This window comes from Tachyglossus aculeatus, chromosome 11 (genome assembly GCF_015852505.1).
Source record: "Tachyglossus aculeatus isolate mTacAcu1 chromosome 11, mTacAcu1.pri, whole genome shotgun sequence".
In the NCBI taxonomy this organism is placed as follows: domain Eukaryota; kingdom Metazoa; phylum Chordata; class Mammalia; order Monotremata; family Tachyglossidae; genus Tachyglossus; species Tachyglossus aculeatus.
Genome location: NC_052076.1, coordinates 275,967 through 294,422, shown reverse-complemented (window position 1 = coordinate 294,422; position 18,456 = coordinate 275,967). Strand labels below are relative to the sequence as shown.

Below are 18,456 nucleotides of genomic sequence, written 5' to 3'. Positions count from 1 at the left end.
TTGGGAGAGTTCAGTACTATGGATAGACATGATCCCTGCCTTCAAGGAACTTAAAATTTAGAGGAGGGAGGCAGATATTAAAATGAAGAAGACAGGAGACTGGTGTAAGTGGGCTGAGGTTGCCTGTAGTTTTTAAATTGCGGGTTCAGTGGGCTCTGCCCTTATTTGTTTCCCCGTGCAGAGGCCCATGATTACTAAAGACAGGGAAGACCTAACCACTGCACCACTCTCTCTGGGCAAATGGCTCACACTTGCTGGGTTCTAATTCCAAAATACACAGAATGAATGAAAGAAGGGTGGACATTTTAATCACTCATATATATTGAATGCTTACTTTGTGCAGAGCACAGTATAACAGAATTGATAGACATGTTCCCTGCCCACAAGGAGCTAATGAGGTGAGACAGACATTAAAATGAATTATGGATATGGATGTAAGTGCTGAGGGACTGAGGGTGGGGTGAATAAAGGGTACAAATCAAAGTGAAAGGCCGGTGCAGAAGGGAGAGGGAATAGGGGAAATGAGAGCTTTGTTGGGGGTAGGCCTTTTGGAGGAAACGTGATTTTAATGAGGCTTTGAAGGTGGGGAGAGGGATTGTCTGTAGGATATGAAGAAGGAGGGAGTTCCAGGCCAGAGGGAGGATGTGGGGCAAGGTGTTGGCAGTAAGATAGACAAGATCGAGATACAGGGAGTAAGTTAGCATTGTGGGGTCTGGGTTGTAGAAGAGTATCAGTGAGGAAATTGTCAGATGAGTGAAAATGCCAGAGACGTTGGATTTTTCTGGGTTTTGTGTCTGCTTGTTTCTCACATTAAATCTTAACTGTCGAAAGACTTTCCCTAACTCTTTGTTGCTCTGTATTTATAAAATTCTGATTGAGGCGAGGGGGAGGTTTACAAACACTTTGGAAAGTAGGGACTATAATACAAAATTAATTAGAAAAATTGGAGCAATGTTGCACAAAAATTGGGTGAAATTCAATAGGCACAAGAGCAGCGAAAAACAAACACCAGACATGCAGAATGGAGAGAAGCTCCCTAAACACTGGTTTGAGGGGCAGCAAACCAAGAGGTGGCTGGTGAGCAGAAATTCAATCAACAATATAATGCCATAATTACAAAATCCAGCATGTAAGGCAAGATTCTGAAGGTAATCTTTTCATCAGTAATGTTCTTAGTAGGGTCATATTGGCCGTTGCACTTTAAAGTGGCCATAAAACTCCTGCGGAGTGATGCAAATTTATTAGATATGGATTCTAATGAGTTTTATGAAGAAAGTATACATAATGGCATATATTAAGCCTTTATTATATGTCAAGCAGATTTCTAAGCACTGGAGTAGATGCATTCCCCCTCCCCATCCCCCCCGCCTTACCTCCTTCCCCTCCCCACAGCACCTGTATATATGTATATATGTTTGTACGTATTTATTACTCTATTTTATTTGTACATATTCTATTTTATTTTGTTAATATGTTTTGTTTTGTTTTCCGTCTCCCCCTTCTAGACTGTGAGCCCGCTGTTGGGTAGGGACCGTCACTATGTGTTGCCAACTTGTACTTCCCAAGCGCTTAGTACAGTGCTCTGCACACAGTAAGCGCTCAATAAATACGATTGAATGAATGAATGAATGAAAGGGAGGAGGCGTGAGATGATTGAGTGCTTTAAAGCCTATGGTAAGGCGTTTCTTTTTGATTCAGAGGTGGATGGATAGCCACTAGAGCTTCTTGAAGAGTGCAGAAACATGGACTGAATGTTGGATTGGTTTTTTTTTTCATGAAATGATATGAGCAGCAGAGTGAAATATGAACTGGTATGGAGAGAGACAGAAGGCAGGGAGGTCAGCAAGGAAGCTGATCCAGTAGTCAAGTTGGAATAGGATATGAGGTTGGATTAATGTGGTAGCAGTTTGGATGGAGAGGAAAGGGCAGATTATAGCGATGTTGTGAAGGTAGAACTGACAGGATTTGGTGTCATTGGATATGTGGATTGAATGAAAGAGATGAGCCAAGAGATGTGCCAAGGTTATGGGCTCGTTAGATGGGGAGGATGATGGTGCTGTCTCCTGAGATGGGAAACCATGCAGAAGACAGGGGTTGGTTGGAAAGATAGGGAGTTCTCTTTTGTACATGCTAAGTTTGAGTTGTTGGAACATCCAAGTAGAGATGTCTTGAAGGCGGGAGGAAATAGACTGCAGAGAATCAATTGATCAGTCAATCAGTGGTATTTGTTGAGTGCTTACTTTGTGTGGAGCATCATACTAGGTGCTTAGGAGAGTACAATGCAACAGGGTTAGTAGAAAACATTCCCTGCCCATACTGTAAAAAGGAGAGATATTAGGGCTGGAGAAGTAGGTTTGGAAATTATCCACATAGAAATGGTAGTTGAAGCCATGGGTGTGAATGAGTTCTTCAAGGGAGTGGATGTACTCATCAAGACAGGAAAAAGACTTTGTCTACACTTTAAACGAATGGTCACACCAACCTCTGAAAGAAGTCTGATTCCAAAGGTTTGGCCGTACCAGATTACCTTCTCAACAAGAACAATTAACAGTAAGGAAGGGCAGGGGGTTTGGCAGGAATTGGGAGGGCCTCCTGGAGGAGGTGGGGTTTTCATTTCTTCACTCATATTTATTGAGCGCTTACTATATGCAGAGCAATGTACTAAGCACTTGGGAAGTACAAATCGGCACCTTATAGAGATGGTCCCTACACAACAACAGACTCACAGTCTAGAAGGGGGAGACAGACAACAAAACAACACAAGTAGACACGTGTCAATACCATCAGAATATATAGAATTATAGCTATATACACATCATTAATAAAATAGAGTAATAATTATGTACAAATATGCACAAGTGCTGTGGGGAGGGCAAGAGGGTAGGGTGGGGGGGGCAATGGCGGGGAGGAGGAGGAGAGGAAAAGGAGGGGCTCAGTCTGGGAAGGCCTCCTGGAGGAGGTGAGCTCTCAGTAGGGCTTTGAAGGGAGGAAGAGAGCTAGCTTGGTGAATGTGTGGAAGGACGGCATTCCAGTCCAGAGGTAGGACCTGGGCCAGGGGTTGACGGTGGGACAGACGAGAACGAGGCATAGTGAGGAGGTTAGCGGCAGAGGAGCGGAATGTGCAGGGCTGTAAGAAGGAGAGAAGGGAGGTAGAAGGGGGCGAGGTGATGGAGAGCTTTGAAGCCAGGAGTGAGGAGTTTTCATTCAATCGTATTTATTGAGTGCTTACCATGCGCAGAGCACTGCACTAAGCGCTTGGGAAGTACAAATTGGCAACATATAGAGATGGCCAAGTCTAGAAGGGGATGTTTTTGCTTCATTTAAAGGTTGATAGGCAACCCCTGGAGATTTTTGAGCTCAGAACAGTGCTATGCACATAGTAAGCGCTTAACAAATACCATCATCATTATTATTATTATTTTGAGGAGGGGAGTGACGTGCCCAGAGCGTTTCTGTAGAAAGATAATCCAGGCAGCAGAGTGAAGTATAGGTTGAAGCCGGGAGAGACAGGAGGATGGGAGATCAGAAAGGATTTTAGAAGAGGCAGAGCTGTGGTCTGGACGATGTGAAGGGGGAAGGAGTTCCCAGCAGGAGAAAGGGTGTGAACCAGGGGTCAGAAGTGCAAGGGTTGGTAAGGAGAGCTTGGGAGGAATAGAGAATGCAAACTGGGGTGAAATGGGAGAAGAGAGTGGAGAGGTAACCAAGACGAGTTGCTATTGGGTTCCTTGAACCCACTTTCCCTGACCTGCCCTTCTTCTTTCCTTCTGCTTGTCCAGTTTCCTAGATCCCAGGGTCCCCATTATCTGCTTGCTGAATGGTGAGGTGCTTTAGTTTCCATGACTGGGGCAGCAGCTGCCTTAAAGAGCAAAGCAGATACCTTTTTATCTTGCAAGACTGAGGCTTTCTGCCCGTCTTTCTCAATCTCCAGGATAAAGGTGACCGTTTCCAGTCCTGGTCCTGGCTCTCAGGGCGAGAGCAGATAGAGCCGTTCTTCCTGAGTGTTTAAAATGATTTTCCACACTTCTCAGCATTCTAACAGGCAACAAACACTGGTCAAATAGTGGGGAACCAGGACAGGGTGAGGGGGGTGCTCTTGTCGGAACAGTGGTCAGAGGGAGTGGGCAGAGGGGGATGGGGGTTGGGTGAAGGGAGGTGACCAGCAGGGTCTCTGGGCCAGCGTCAACTTGAGACCCGGAAGGCGGCTATCTCTCCCCTCTGTTCTAGCCCAGACAGTGCAGTCTTATGGGGCCTGGGCTCTGCAGGTGAGGCCCTCAAGAGAAGATCAGAGTAGGTAACCTTATCAATTGACAGATGGCTCAATAGCATTGACTGTGGGCAGGACACTGTACTTAGCATTGAGGTAGTGCGGCATAACTAGTAGACATGATCCCCGCCCTCAAGGAGCTTTCTGTGAAGCCTGGAAGACCGACACTGAGGAGGCCACAGAGGATTTTCCCTCTTGGGTTCCCCAGGTTCCGGGATGGGCTGGAATTCGACACCGTCGTCGTCCATGCCATCTTGAGCAGCCACAAAATATCCACCTACAAACTCCTGAAGCCCTCGGGCCAGTACTGCCAAGCCAAGCGGACCGGCATCTCCGAGAGGAGGCAGAGCAAGTGTGAATGGAAAGAAAAGGAGGGACTAGGGCGGCGAGACAGCCAGAAGGATCCAGGTAACCTCCCTGGGTCCCACTGGGAAAAGGAGGTTGTCTGCCCAAGGGCCATTTCCTTCCTCTCCTGGGCCAGGGTGGAACAGTCGGTTGTATTCATTCATTAATTCATTCATTCATTCAATCGTATTTATTGAGCGCTTCCTGTGTGCGCAGCACAGTACTAAGCGCTTGGAAACTACAATTTGGCAACAGAGACAATCCCTACCCAGTGGGCTTACAGTCTAGAAAGGGGAAGACAGACAACAAAACAAAACAAGTGGGCAGGCATCAATAGCATCAATGTAAATAAATGAAATTATAGATATATATATATAGAGAGAGATATCATTAATAAAATAAATAAAATATAAATATGTACCTAGATACACAGCTGCTGTGGGGCGGGGAGGAGGGTAGAGCAGAGGGAGGGAGTCGGGGCAATGGGGAGGGAAGGAGGAGCAGAGGAAAAGAGGGGCTCAGTCTGGGAAGGTTTCCTGGAGGAGGTGAGCTTTCAGTAGGGCTTTGAAGGGGGGAAGCATGCTAGTATAGCAGATGTGAGGAGGAAGAGCATTCCAGGCCAGAGGCAGGACGTGGGCCAGGGGTCAATGGTGGGACAAGCAAGAATGAGACACAGTGAGGAGGTGAGCAGCAGAGGAGTGGAGTGTGCGGGTTGGGCTGTAGAGTAATAATAATAATGGCATGTATTAAGCGCTTACTATGTGCCAAGCACTGTTGTAAGTGCTGGGGTAGATACAACATAATCAGATTGTCCCACATAGGGCTCACAGTATTAATCCCCATTTTACAAATGAGGTAACTGGGGCACAGAGAAGTTAAGTGACTCACCCAAGGACACAGTACAGACAAGTGGTGGAGCCGGGATTAGAACCCACGTTCTCTGACTCCCAAGCCCGTGCTCATTCCACTAAGCCACGCTGCTTCTCTTGTGCTGTGGTACTGAGGAAGGGGTAAACAAAGGGTGCAAATTCAAGTGCAAGAGTGACACAGGAGTGGGAGAAGAGGAAATGAAGGTTTAATCAGGGAAGGCCTCTTGGAGGAGATGTGCCTACAATATGGTTTTGAAGGTGGGGGAGTGATCGTCTGTTGGATATGAAGAGGGAGGGCATTCCAGACCAGAGGCAGGGTGTGGGCAAGAGGTCAGCGGTGAGATTAACGAGATCGAGGCACAGGGAGCAGGCTGGCATTAGAGGAGAGTAGCATGCAGGTGGGGCTGTAGTAGGAAATCAGTAAGGTAGTTGGGGGTAAGGTGATTGAGTGCCCTCAAGGAACTTACTGTCCAATGGGGGAGTCTATCTCCCTTTCCCCCACTCCCTGTCCTCTACCCCATCCCCCTGTTCCATTCCTCTGTCCCTTCCCACTCTCTTGCCCCCACCAGTCATCCCTTCCTCCTCCAGCTAGTGGCTGCAGCAGTGAGCCCGGGAGAAGTAGCTGGGGAGACTGAGGATGGATGGGGCACTGTGAAGAGGAGCCGATGGCCGGGGCTCCCTAGAACCCATGCAACTCACTGGTTGCCAGCTTTACCTTTTAGCTACCTTGTCTTTTCCAGCAGTGGAGGCTGGTGGGGCCCAGTGGCACCTGATGTTCACCCGCTTTGTCTTTGATGGTGTCCTTGACGTTACTAGCAAATGGAACTCCCAGAGCTTGCTCATTTCCACTTCCCTTTCAGTTGTGTTTTCTTAATTTTCCAAAACACTGGCAATTCTCCGGGATCCCACATTTTGGCAGAAAGAAGGCTGGAGGGTGTCCCCCTCTCACTGTGGGATGTCATTTAGAAAATCAGGGGGGTTAAACTCTGGGACCTGTATTTGTTCCTGCTGCCTGTGGCCAGAAACTGACCCAGGACTGCCAGGGTGGAAATGAAGACACAATCTTTAAAGGCAGCTGCAACCTATGAAACTCAAACAGTCCAAGCTTGGCTCATGCCTATTCCCCTAGTTTGGCTTCAGGGGAGACCAAGACCGAGGGGCTGGGGGCGGGGCAAAGGGCAAGGGGTGACCAGCCCCATCTCCAGAGAAGGCAAAAACCAACCAGGACCTCGTCTGGGAGAGATGAATGAGCCTCTCTCTGTTGCTCAGGGCCGAGAGCTGGTGGGAGGGAATCCGAGACCCTTAACCCCTCAACCCAGGGCACTCTTAGAGAAAATGGTTTGCGTTCCCACGTTGGGCTGCCAGGGTTTTTCCACTTCTGTGGAAGACAGACTCCTCCATGCCCAGAGGAGGCACTGCAGACTCCAGGGTTTCTGCTGAAGTTCACATTCCAGAAGTTCAGAACCTTCCCCTCCCCTCTCCTCTCTCCTTGTCCCCCCCACCCCCCACCCCCCTGGAAGTCCCCTGGAGATGGCAGGCAGCTTTTCTCTGGACAGAATATATCCTTTTCACTGTCTGGACAGGCCTGGTCATTGTCCTGGATGAAGGTGTGGACGGGGACAGGGCACGGAAAACACTGCAACAGAAGGCACTGGGGGGAGTCTTTGTGGAGAACCAGATCGAGAAAATGAAGAAAATCATTGCCAAAGCTGAAAAGGCCAAATTGAAGATATCCCAACGCAAGAAGGAGTGGGAAGAATTGTGAGTGTGGCTGTGGGTGTGATAGTCGGGTGAGGGGGGAGCACCTAGGTGTAGTCCCGCTGCCTTCGTCTTCCTTATCCCTGGGAGCAGGCTATGCCCCGGCTGTGCCCCTGAGCAAGCACGTGGGCTGGCAGGGCAGAGGGGCAGGCCCAGCTGGGGAATTTAGGTGTGCCCACTGTTGAAGAGGCAGCATCATCCTCAGGAATGATGGAGATGGGCGATGGCATTGGGTCTCTCCCTGGCCACCCTTGCCGGCGGGAGTGCTGCTGCTGGGCCACAGCTACCAGGGCCACTGCCTGGGGGCTTTTGGGGGTACAGTCTAGGCAGAAGCTGCAGAGGGTGCTCCTCCTGGGACTCTTACTCCTTCCCTTTGGTACAGCCTGGCATGGCCTGGCAACCCAGGCCCCATCCTCCCAGGACCAAGAGTCCCCAGCAGTAGGACCAACATCTTGCTCCCCTCTCTACCCTGGACCTTGTCAGGGAGACCTGGCCCATTGTTCTTGTCTGTCCCCTCCCTCCCTATCCCCCGCCCATCTCCAACCCCTACAGCTAGGGGTTGGAGGTGGGTGGGTGGGGTCAGCCCCAGGGGCCACGGAAAGGCCATCGGGGTTTCTGGAGCCAGGTCTGACTCGTCCCTGTGGCTGTGTAGGTACCGGAGTCAGCCAGGAGATGACTACGAGGACCCCAAAGACGTGCAGGCCATCAAGGAAGCCCAGCTGAACATGGGCGACTTCAACCTGAAGACGGCCCCGGACTTCAAGGTTGCCGAGCACATGCGCATCAACGCCGCCACGAAAGAGGAGGAACTGGGCACCTTAGAGGCATTGGTGCGGGGCTTGGGCTCGGGCCATCAGGCAAACCCTTGGGCCCAGGTCCCTGTGGAGAAGCTGGGATGGAACCCTACCAGGCAGAATAGGAAATTGTCCTTCCCTTCCTCAAACTGTCCCGTCCTGCCTCAGCATCTCCCCTCATGATGTTCAGAAGGAGGTTGGGCTGCAGGGCCTCTTGTGGCCTGCCCGAACCACCCAGTAAAACGAGCATTGCAGGGTTTTGTTTTTTTAATGGCATTTGTTAAGCACTTACTATGTGCCAGGCACTGAAGTAAGTGCTGGGGTAGATAGAAGCTAATCAATTTGGACACAGTCCATGTCCCCCATAGGGCTCACAGTATGAATCCCCATTTTGCAGATGAGGTAATTGAGGCACAGAGAAGGGTTATCCCACACAGGTCCTGGGTTTGTTCACGTGGGTGCATGGTTTCCACACGCAGGTTTGGGATTTGTACACACAAGTGCAGGGTTAGTGCACATAGATGTGGGGTGTGTACACATAGGCTTGGGGGTCCATACACACAGATGCAGGGTTTGATTGACAGGCACAGAGGGTGCAGGCTCAACAGGGCAATCTTTAACTTTTGCTGCTGTGGTTCTGTGGGCAGTTACTTTCAATCAGTCCATTGGGGCATTTATTGAGTGCTTACTATGGGCAGAGTACTGTACTGAGTGCTTGGGAGAGTACAATACCTCAGAGCTGATAGACATGATCCCTGCCCACAGGGAGGAGGGGGCAGCGTGGTCTAGTGGAACGAGCACGGAAGACCTGGGTTCTAAACCTGGCTTTGCCGATTGCTTGCTGTATGACCTTGGGAAAATCACTTAACTTCTCTGTGCCTTAATCTTCTCCACTATAAAATGGGGATCAAATGCCCATCATCAATCAGTCAATCATGTTTACTGAGCATTGGGTATCATCCTCATAGAAACGATAGTTGAAGCCGTGGGAGCAGATGAGTTCACCAAGGGAGTGAGTATAGATGGAGAACAGAAGGGGACCAAAAACTGACCCTTGAGGAACCCTTACAGTTAGGGGATGGGAGAGGAGGAGGGGGAGCCCGCAAAGGAGACTGAGAATGAACGGGCCGGAGAGATAAGAGGAGAATCGAATCCGGAGAGGATAGAGTCCGTGAAGTTTAGATTGGATAATGTGTTGAGAAGGGGATGGGTGACAGTGTCAAAGGCAGCTGAGAAGTGAAGGGGGATTAGGATAGAGTAAAAGCCGTGTATTAATGCCAAGGTTATGGGCTAGTGAGATAAGGAAGATGGAGGTGATGGGAAAGTCTGGGGGGAGAACAGAGTTTGGGTGGAAAGATAAGGAGTTCTGTTTTGAACATGTTAAGTTTGAAGTGTTGGTGGGACATCCAAGTAGAGATGTCCTGAAGCTGTGGGAGCAAATAACCTCTCCAAGGGAGTGGGTGTAGTTAGAAAATAAAAGGGGACCCAGGCAGAATCTTGAAGGACTTCCATAGTCAGAGGACGGGAGGCAGAGGCTTGCAAAAGAGACTGAGAGGCAAGAGAGATATGAGGAGAACCAGGAGAGGACAGTGTCAATGAAGCACTTAGTACAGTGCTCAGTGCACAGTAAGCACTCAATAAATACGATTGAATGAATGAAGCCAAAGTCCGATAATGTTTCCAGGAGAAGGGGGTGTTCCACAGTGTTGAAGGCAGTTGAGAGGTTGAGAAGAATTAGGAAGGAGTAGAGGATGTTGGATTTGGCAAGAAGTGGTCATTGGTGACTTTAGAGAGGGCTATGTCAGTGGAGTGAAGGGGTGGAAGCCAGATTGCTAGGGGTTGAAGAGAGAATTGGAGAAGAGAAAGTGGAGGCAGAGAGTGTAAATAATTTGCTCAAGGAGTTTTGAGAGGAATGGTAGGAAAGAGAAGGGGTGGTAACTGGAGGGAGCTTGGGGTCCAGGGAAGGGTTTTTGTTTTATTGGTGCTTTTTGGTTTTTTTTAGGATAGGGGAAACATGAGCATGTTAGAAAGCTTCAGGGAAGAAGCCATTGGAAAGTGAGTGGTCATGTGATGGGCAGGAGGGGCCTTAGGGGCCTTGGCCTACTGAGATAAGTAGGTCCTTCCAGGGCACAGAGACTGACGGCTGGTCAGGGAACTCAGGGAGTTGGAAATGTCATTCAGTTTTCTGAGAGCAGACTCAGGCAATATCACTCAGCGGGATGACCCAGAAGCTAACCTGGATGCCTCCCTCACAACCTCCCTCCTTTTCTCCTCCTTCTCCTTCCCCTTCTCCTACTCTTTCTCCTTCCCATCCCCATGCTCTCTCCCCTCTCCCAGCCAGACTGACTGCTGGCAGAGAGCTGGGAGCCCTGTGGCCACCACTGTGCTCCCTTAAGGGGTCTGGGCTGGGGGTGTCTGCTGCACGCCCCATCCCAGGCGCTCAGGCCACGAAGCCTGTAGGGGGAGGTCCACTCTGACTCTCACAGGGAGACTCAATCTGGAGGTTGGGCCAAGAGGAGGAGGAGGAAGACACTTCTCTCCCAAAGCCCATCCCCCACAGCTCCCTAGACTGGGGACTCAGAGGTGGGGCCCTTCACTGGGCCTTTTCTACCGACTCAGTTGTACTGTCCCCTCCCAAGCACCAAGCACTGCGCTCTGCACTAAGTAAGCACTCAGTAAATACCACCGGTGGATTGATTCTGTCCCACCTCAGGCCCACGAGAGGAAGATGAACATGAACAAATGCATCCTTCTGCTGCGAGACCTGAAGGTGGCCGTAGTTGAGGAGATCCAGTGCCTAGTGCAAGAGTTGAAGACTATCCAGGCAGCCCTCCCCGCGCCCAAGTGCCTTTCCATGCCCCTGGTCCCTGAGCTGCATCCAGAGGAGGTGCCTGAGCGGAAGCTCCAGTATGACCAGCAGACGCTCCTGGACTTCAAGTTGAAGCAGGAGGCCCAGGCTGCCCAGGAGGCCACACCAGAGGTGTCCAACGACACAATTGGCACCTTTGGAGCGGGCTTCTTTTCGCTTCCCCGTAGGAGGGAATCAGACATGCCCAAGCGAGACTTTGCCCTCTGGGGGTCCCGGGGGTCTCGGGGATCCAGGGGGTTGCCTGAGGGCCTCAAGATCCAGGTTCAGGAGTTTGAGAAAGTGGAGCAGACTGAAGTGGAACAGGAAATTTTGAAGAGGGAGGAGATCCGGAACCTCCACCTGCAGGAACACTTGAGCGGCAAGGTAAGGATGAAGGTGGGGCACTCGGTCTCCAAGGGCCCCAGCTGTCCATCATTGGGACCCTGACTGTCCGACGGGCCCAGTCTTTGGGGCCCTGGCCAACCGGCTGACCCAGCCTATCCATCCCCCTTTTCGGAACCAGGCGTCTGGGCTGGCCTGGGAGAGTTAGGATAGCTGACCTCAAGCTGGTTTCTGAAGAGCAGCGGCCACAGCAACTGCTTTCAGTGATGATGATGATGATGATGATAATGTTGATGATGATGATAAGCTGAGGATTTACGAAGCCCTGGGTTAGATGATTCCACAGTTCCCATCCCACCAGGAGTTCACTGTCTAAAAGGGAGGGAGAGTGGATATCTTACCCCCAGTTTACAGATGAGGAAACAGGCCCAGAGAGTATAGGCAACCTGTCAAAGGCTACACAGCAAGCCAGGGACAGACCTGTGACTGGAACCTGGGATTCCTGACTCCCAGGCCTGTCCTGATTTTCCAGGCCTCATTGCTTCCTGGGGCTGAGTTCCTGGGAAAGCTGGGGTGTGTCTGGCCTTAGAATGTGGGAGGAAACCCAGGCAACAGCTGGATGTGCTCCTGGCAAGGGTGGGGAAATTGGAGGCAAAACTGGGGAAGTTGGCAGTGAGGCTGAGCAGACATGGCCACTGATGTTCCATGGTGGCCTACAATCTTGCAGCCATTGCCCTGAGGGCCCTTTGCCAGGCGCTGAGGAGGGAGCACTTGGGGAATATTTCCAGAAGCTTGCAAGGCAGCTTGACCCTCTGGTGGTCACTGCCCTGGCCACCAGCAGCCTGCTGGCCACTGGGAATGGCTCCTGGCTGGTTCTCCTTATCTTGCATGCCCAAGGCACAGGTCCCAAATCCTTCCCTGAGCCAACCGACCTGGCAGTATCTGGCCCAGGCCCCTCAGACTCTGCTCCTGCCACTTGGAAGCCATTTTCCGCCCTCTCCCTCCTGTCTAGATCAGAGAGCTGACAGTCACCTTTGACGCCGAGCTCCGCCTCCTGCGGCACCAGAAGCTCAAGCTTGACACCCAGATGAAGCTCGCTGACCTGAACCATGTCACGCTGTTCCAGGAGCTGTTGCTCCTCAAGAACTTTGAGAAGCAGGAGAACACACTCCAGGAGCGCGTCAACTCACTGGGCAGGGAGGAGCAGGACATGAAGGTCTACCATTCTCTCCACACTCAGGGCAGATGGCCTTGCCTCTTCTCTCCTCGTCCTCTTAATCCTCCCCCTCCTCATCCTCTTCTTCTATGACTTTTTCTTTTACCCCCTTTCTCTTCTGTCTCCCTCTCCTCTTCCTCCTCCTCCACCCCCTTTCTCCTTCTCCTCCCCCCCACCGCCCACCTCTTGTCCCTTTTTCCCACCTTCAACCGCATGTCCTCTGCTGGAGACAAGCAGAGGCACCCGTTGGATTGCCCTTTAATGTACCTAACTGGAGGGAGGTTGAGTGAGGCCAGTGGACAGTAATGGCTAGAATGATGATGATGGTAGAATGAGGCTTTAGGATGAGCTTTGGACTTTGGTCACCCACACTTCCTGTTCCCTGCTTCCAGGGATACTCAGAGAGGCCCTGTTGTCTTGTGAGCAAGTTGGGAAGAGAAACTGGTGAGGTCAATACTTCTTTTATGAGGCACATTGACAGCAGTTATCCGTTCAATTCTGCCAGATCTGCCTCATCCCCTCACCCATGCCCCGTCCCCTCTCCCCACCTTGTTCTCCTTTCTCCTTCACCCCCCTGCACCTCAGACAGGGCTGCTGGACGGTAAAAGGTCTTTGGAACGGGACCATCCAGAGCACATCCCAAAGGGCAGAATGTGGGCCCCAGATTTCCCGATTCCCCTCCCTGGGGGGCCTCGGGGTAGCCCCCGATGGTCTCCGTCAGGGACTGGTCTTTCCAAAGAGGTGCCCAAGGCTCTGGGTGACGCCCTCTCCGTCGATCAGTCAATCTGTCCCCGGAACGACACTTCCTGAGCCTTTACTGTGGGTGGAGCACTGAACTGAGCCGTCGGGAGCGTTGAAGGGGAACCACCTAAGCTCATTCCCCGCGCTCCGGGACCAGCCGATCTCATTTTCCTCGGGGAACCTCCCTCACCAGCCTGCTCCTCGGGCCGCCCTCCCGGCCTCGGCCTGGAGGCGGGGCGCTGGCTCCAGGGGGGCCAGGGATGCGAGTGTAGTAGACGCAGGTAGGAGGGAGTCAGCGGAGGCCCGACGCCGCCGTGAACGTCGGGGATCCCCGCCGGGTCTCCCCCGGATCTGTCCCCGATCCCGGGCCACGGTGGGGGGCGGGGGGGCCGGTCTGGGGCCGTGAAGCTCAGGCGCTCCACGTGGAGCTGGAGCTCAGGGCCTGGGCTCTTCCCGTTCCAGTGGAAACTGGAGGATTTTCTCAGCGATATAGAAGACAGAAAGCTGGAGATGACCAGGCTGCAGGACCAAGAGAAGGCGCTCTACGCCAGCTTCCAGGCGTCCCTCGGAGAAAGCAACAGTTTTGCCAATTTCCTCACCAAAGTCCTGAAGAAGAAGATTAAACGAGTGAAGAAAAAAGAAACGGAAGGAGATGCCGGTGTGCGGCGCTAACGCCCGGTGGGGCCGAGGGTGCAGGGACGCCGGGGCCGGGGCCGGGGCCGGGGCCGGGAGTGTGTCCACCTACTGGCCCCTCACAAACCCGGCTCATTTGAACGCCGGCGCTGGGAGCGTGTTTGTGTTCCACCCTGTGCCCCTCCGGCCCCGGCCACCTCTGGCCCGTACCCCTCGGTCCTAGGTCCCCCTGGCCCGGGAGCTCTGGCCCCTGCTGGGAACCCAGGAGCGGGTTGGAGCGGGGCTGGGACATGGGCGTGGGGGTCCTGAGAGAGAAAGAGAGAGAAGTGGCAGGGAGGCGGGAGGGCGGAGGGGAATGGGGGCTGTGGGCCTTAAGTCTCCAGTTCCTGCATGGGTCCCGTCGTCAGCCCGTGCCTCGGGTCTCTCTCTCTCTCTCTCTCTCTCTCCCTCTATCTCTCCCTCTCTCTCTCCCTCTCCCTCTCCCGAGGCGGCCCGCGATACCCGCGGCCCCTCCTGTCCCAGGCAACGAGGGAGAAAGTGAGGAAGAGAGCGACCAGGACTCCAGCTTGGAGAGCGACGAGGATGAGTCTGGCTCCGAGGACGAAGTGTTCGATGACAGCGTCTGTCCGCAAAGTAAGTGCGACGCCCCGAGACTCGCTCCCCGAGCAGGAGAGCCGCCCCCCACCCGGCGGACGTCGAGACCCCCTCCCGACTCGCCCCCGGTCCCCCTTATCCCCCCCACCAAGAGTAGTGAGTGCCACATCGCCACCGCGGAGCTCGAGGGTGCGGTTGGCTGTCAGTCCCCGCGGCTGTTTAATGCCCGCGCAAGACAAGGGGGGCAGGCTGGACGTGCCCACAGTCTGAGAAAACACCTGCCTGCGGCCTATCGGGAGAAAGGCCCAGTCCGGCAGGCCCTCCGGGAGCCTGGGTGTCCGAGAAGCTGCCCCTGCAACTGGGCGGGGACCACGGTGACCGTTGGGCGTCTGAGCCCCGAACTCCACGGTTCGGCCGACTGCAGACACCCCACAAGGCTCGGGATTCTCGGGATTGCCGGGCCGGAGTTGAACGAGCCGGACTCGGCCGACGACCCCAGGGGGCGGAAGGTGTAGGGAGAGAGCGGGAGGCTAGAGAAGCAATGTGGCGTAGTGGGCAGAGCACGGGCCTGGAGTCCGAAGGTCAAAGGTTCTAACCCCAGCTCCACCACTTGTCCGCTGTGTGACCTTGGGTAAGTCACTTTACTTCTCTGTGCCTCGGTTACCTCATCTGTAAAATGGGGATTGAGACTGTGAGCCTCACGTGGGACAGGGACTGTGTCCAACCCGATTTGCTTGTGTCCACTCCAGCGCTTAGTACAGTGCCTGACACATAGTAAGTGCATAACAAATACCAGAATTATTGTTGTTATTATTATGATTATGATGATGATTATCATCTCCCACATCTCCCCTCCTCACCCTATCCCTATCGCCTGATCTCCGTTTCTGCCGGCGCAGGCCTTGGAGCAGGTCACCGATCGATCGGCAGCTCTGAAAAGACCCTCAATTGGGGGGCCGTTAAATGCAGCTCTGAAAAGACCCTCAATTCGGGGGCCATTAAATGCAGCTCTTCAGTGCCGCCTGAGTCGGACCTGCCGGCTCCCCCACCCTTCCCTGCCCCGACTACCCCGGCGGGCAGTATAAAGGGGTCCTGATCAGCTGCCAGTCGCTGTGTCTCTGGGGAGAGGACAGTAGCCCACTGTTGGGTAGGGACTGTCTCTGTATGTTGCCAACTTGTACTTCGCAAGCGCTTAGTACAGTGCTGTGCACACAATAAGTGCTCAATAAATACGATTGATTGACAGTAGCGTTAGAAGACATGATCCCTACCCTCGAGGAGATGAGAGTTTTCTGTATTCAGAGTGTTGTATGCGACAGACAATTACTCCCCCCTTCAAAGCCTTATTGAAGGAACATCTCCAAGAGGTCTTCCCTGACTAAGCCCTCTTTTCCTTTTCTTCCACTCCCTTCTGTGTCTCCCTGACTTGCTCCCTTTGTTCATCCCCCCTCCCAACCCCAGAACACTTATGTATGTATCTATAATTTATGTATTTATATTGTCTGTCTCCCCCGCTAGACTGTAAGCTCATTGTGGGCAGGGAATATGTCTGTTATATTGTACACGCCCAAGAATTTAGTAAAGTGCTCTGCCGTCAGTCAGGTTATTGAGAGCTTACTCTACACATAGTGAGCGCTCGATAAATACCATCGGCTGACTGACTGACTCTACTGAGCACAGGGGAGAGGACAGTGGAGTTAATAGACTTTAACCCTGCCTGCCAGGAGCTGACAGTTGGCTGTATTCAGAGCTGTGTACTGAGTGCTAGGGAGGGAACAATCGAGTTAGAAGACAGGAGCCCTGCCCACCAGGAGCATCCACTGTAGCAGGGGAGACAGATACTAAGATAAATTACAAATAAGAGAAAGAAGAGAATGGAAGGGTGGCTAGGTGGGTAAGTGCCTAAATACTGGTGCGTGTGCGAGGATGTGAACTGAAGGGCCCAGAAACGGTTACGAGTGCAAAAGGGCTGAGGTGTGGTGGTCGGGGTCTGGGTGCAACTGCGGGAGAAGAAAAATAAATGGGGCAAGGCCTTCTGGAGGAGGTGGGATTTGGGGAGGGCTCTGATACGGGGAGGACAGTGGTCGCTGGGCCTGGTGTGCTGAGGAATGATGTTCTATCTGCCTTCTCCCCTAGACTGCGATGTGGCCCTCTTTGAAATGGCTCTTCAGCTTCGAGAGAAACGGCTCGACATCGAGGACGCCTTAGCGGAGGAGAAGAAACTTCTGGACAATCTCAAAAAAGAGCATGACATGCTGGCTAAGAAGGTAAGAGAACAGATCAGCGGCTCCTGTGGCCCCTGCGGCCCCGGCTCCTCTGGCCCCTGCGGCCCCGGCTCCTCTGGCCCCCGGCTCCCAGGCCTCCCGAGCCTCCCGAGTTGGGTTGGGAAAAGCACCTTCCCTTGTCCGGTCCAAACCCAGGTCCAGGCTGCCGCCGCTTGGCCAAGGGGGCTCAGACCCCCTGCGGAGACGGCGAGCGGTAGCGCCCCCCGGCAGCTGCTAGCGAGGCCAGGTAGCCGCACGTCCGGCCGCCGGCAACCGAAGAGAGCGGTTGGCCGGGAGCTGAGCATTGGTTCGGAGGAGAAGGCTGGCTGGGGATCGATCCGGTCGGGCAACCCACTTGGACTGTAAACTCCCTGTGGGCAGGGAATATGTCTCCCAACTCGGTTATACTGCACTCTCCCGAGTGCTTAGTTCAGTGCTCTGCGAACAGTAAGTACTCAATAAATACAATTGATTGAGCAGCTTGACTGAGTGCGATTTGAGTCACGAGTAAAGTGGATGTTTTTCTCTGCCAAAAACGGGCACGGGCAAGAGGCACAAAATCAAGGAACCCTAACCCTTTCAAAACTACCCCAATTTTTCAGGAAAATCATGATGGGGGCAGAAACGTGGCCAAACCCCACAGCTGGACCCTCGGGGATCTGCCCCCGCCCCCACCCCCCAACACACACACATACATGCTCTCCTCACTTCTGGCGCAGACTGCTCTCTGACTCTCCTACTGCTGCAGGTGAAGGTGGTGGGCAGCAGCCTGGCTATGGCCGAGGAAGACTTGGAGGCCTACCATCGGGAGAAGCAGCAGAGACTGAACGAGCTGCCTGTAGTCATCCCTCTGAAGCTACACCAGGTCCAGGCCCAGAAGGGGGCTGCGGAGGGTGGGGAAGCCGTGGTCTCCTTCTGGAGGGTGACCTCTCCCGGAAGATCAGGGGCTGGGGCTGGGGGAGGTGGTCCGGTTGCTGAGGACCAGTGCTGGCCCAAGGCCCTCCCTGGAACCCTCACAACAGGGAAGCCCTGCCCTCCCTGCCAACCCTCATAACCTCCAGGCTCAGTCTTGAGTCGGCAGGACCAACAGCTCTTGGTCCAGCCCCACAAGGCCAGACCACAGAAGACAAGGGTGACAGCGGCTGTCTTGTTTCCCACTCTGGGTCCACCCTGAGGGACTGGGAGAGCCCAGACCACAGTGGGAAAGGGTGGGCTACAAGGCCAGGGCCCAAGTCTGTTTGGGATAAACAAGTCTGAGTATTGCATGCTCTCTTGGCCCTGGCAGAGTAAGGAGTGGTGTCTAGCTGGCCACTCTGTACCACCCAGTGCCCCATCTGGTCCTGGCTAGCAGCACCCCCAGGAGTCCCCGGCAGGTCCCTGCGTTCTTCTGGGTTCTCTTCAGCCCACTCAATGGGCCTTGCTCCGTGCCCCCAGGTCGAGTGTGTGGTCAATGGTGAGGTGCCCAGCGACCTATCCGATGCACTGGTGTTTTCCAACCTCTCCCTGGAGCGCCTACAAGAGAGAATCACCCAGCTCCACCAAGAGAACCTGGAGCAGCGCAACCGCAACCAGCAGTCCCGGGCTCGGCGCAAGCAGCTTGTCCGAGAGAAAAGGGAGATGGCCAAAAAGATAGCCAGTGAGCTCCTGCCTCGGGGTGGGAGGACCAATCCCAGGGGAGGGGCAGGACTGCCAGTCCCGGCTGCCTCCACCTCAAGACTCCCTCCATCCCCTCAGCAACTATCAGTGATAGCTGGCATTGGGGGGGCTTCAGGAAGACCCTCTGACTGT

At 53.4% G+C, this 18,456-nt stretch overlaps 1 protein-coding gene across 3 annotated transcripts in view; it reads left to right on the top strand.

The window, feature by feature from the left end:
• The window catches only part of CFAP44 (cilia and flagella associated protein 44), a 45,302-nt gene that overhangs the window by 24,302 nt on the left and 2,544 nt on the right, over positions 1-18,456 (top strand). The window contains exons 22-31 of one of the 3 annotated variants that reach the window (XM_038754768.1): positions 4,473-4,672; positions 7,062-7,239; positions 7,889-8,000; positions 10,744-11,262; positions 12,233-12,436; positions 13,640-13,835; positions 14,333-14,443; positions 16,541-16,671; positions 17,417-17,533; positions 18,103-18,304. In XM_038754768.1, the coding sequence (XP_038610696.1) occupies positions 4,473-4,672; positions 7,062-7,239; positions 7,889-8,000; positions 10,744-11,262; positions 12,233-12,436; positions 13,640-13,835; positions 14,333-14,443; positions 16,541-16,671; positions 17,417-17,533; positions 18,103-18,304 (1,970 nt within the window). Of the gene's footprint in view, positions 1-4,472; positions 4,673-7,061; positions 7,240-7,888; positions 8,067-10,743; positions 11,263-12,232; positions 12,437-13,639; positions 13,836-14,332; positions 14,444-16,540; positions 16,672-17,416; positions 17,534-18,102; positions 18,305-18,456 lie in introns of all 3 variants that reach the window. The other 2 variants (XM_038754767.1, XM_038754769.1) reach the window with 2 other exon arrangements.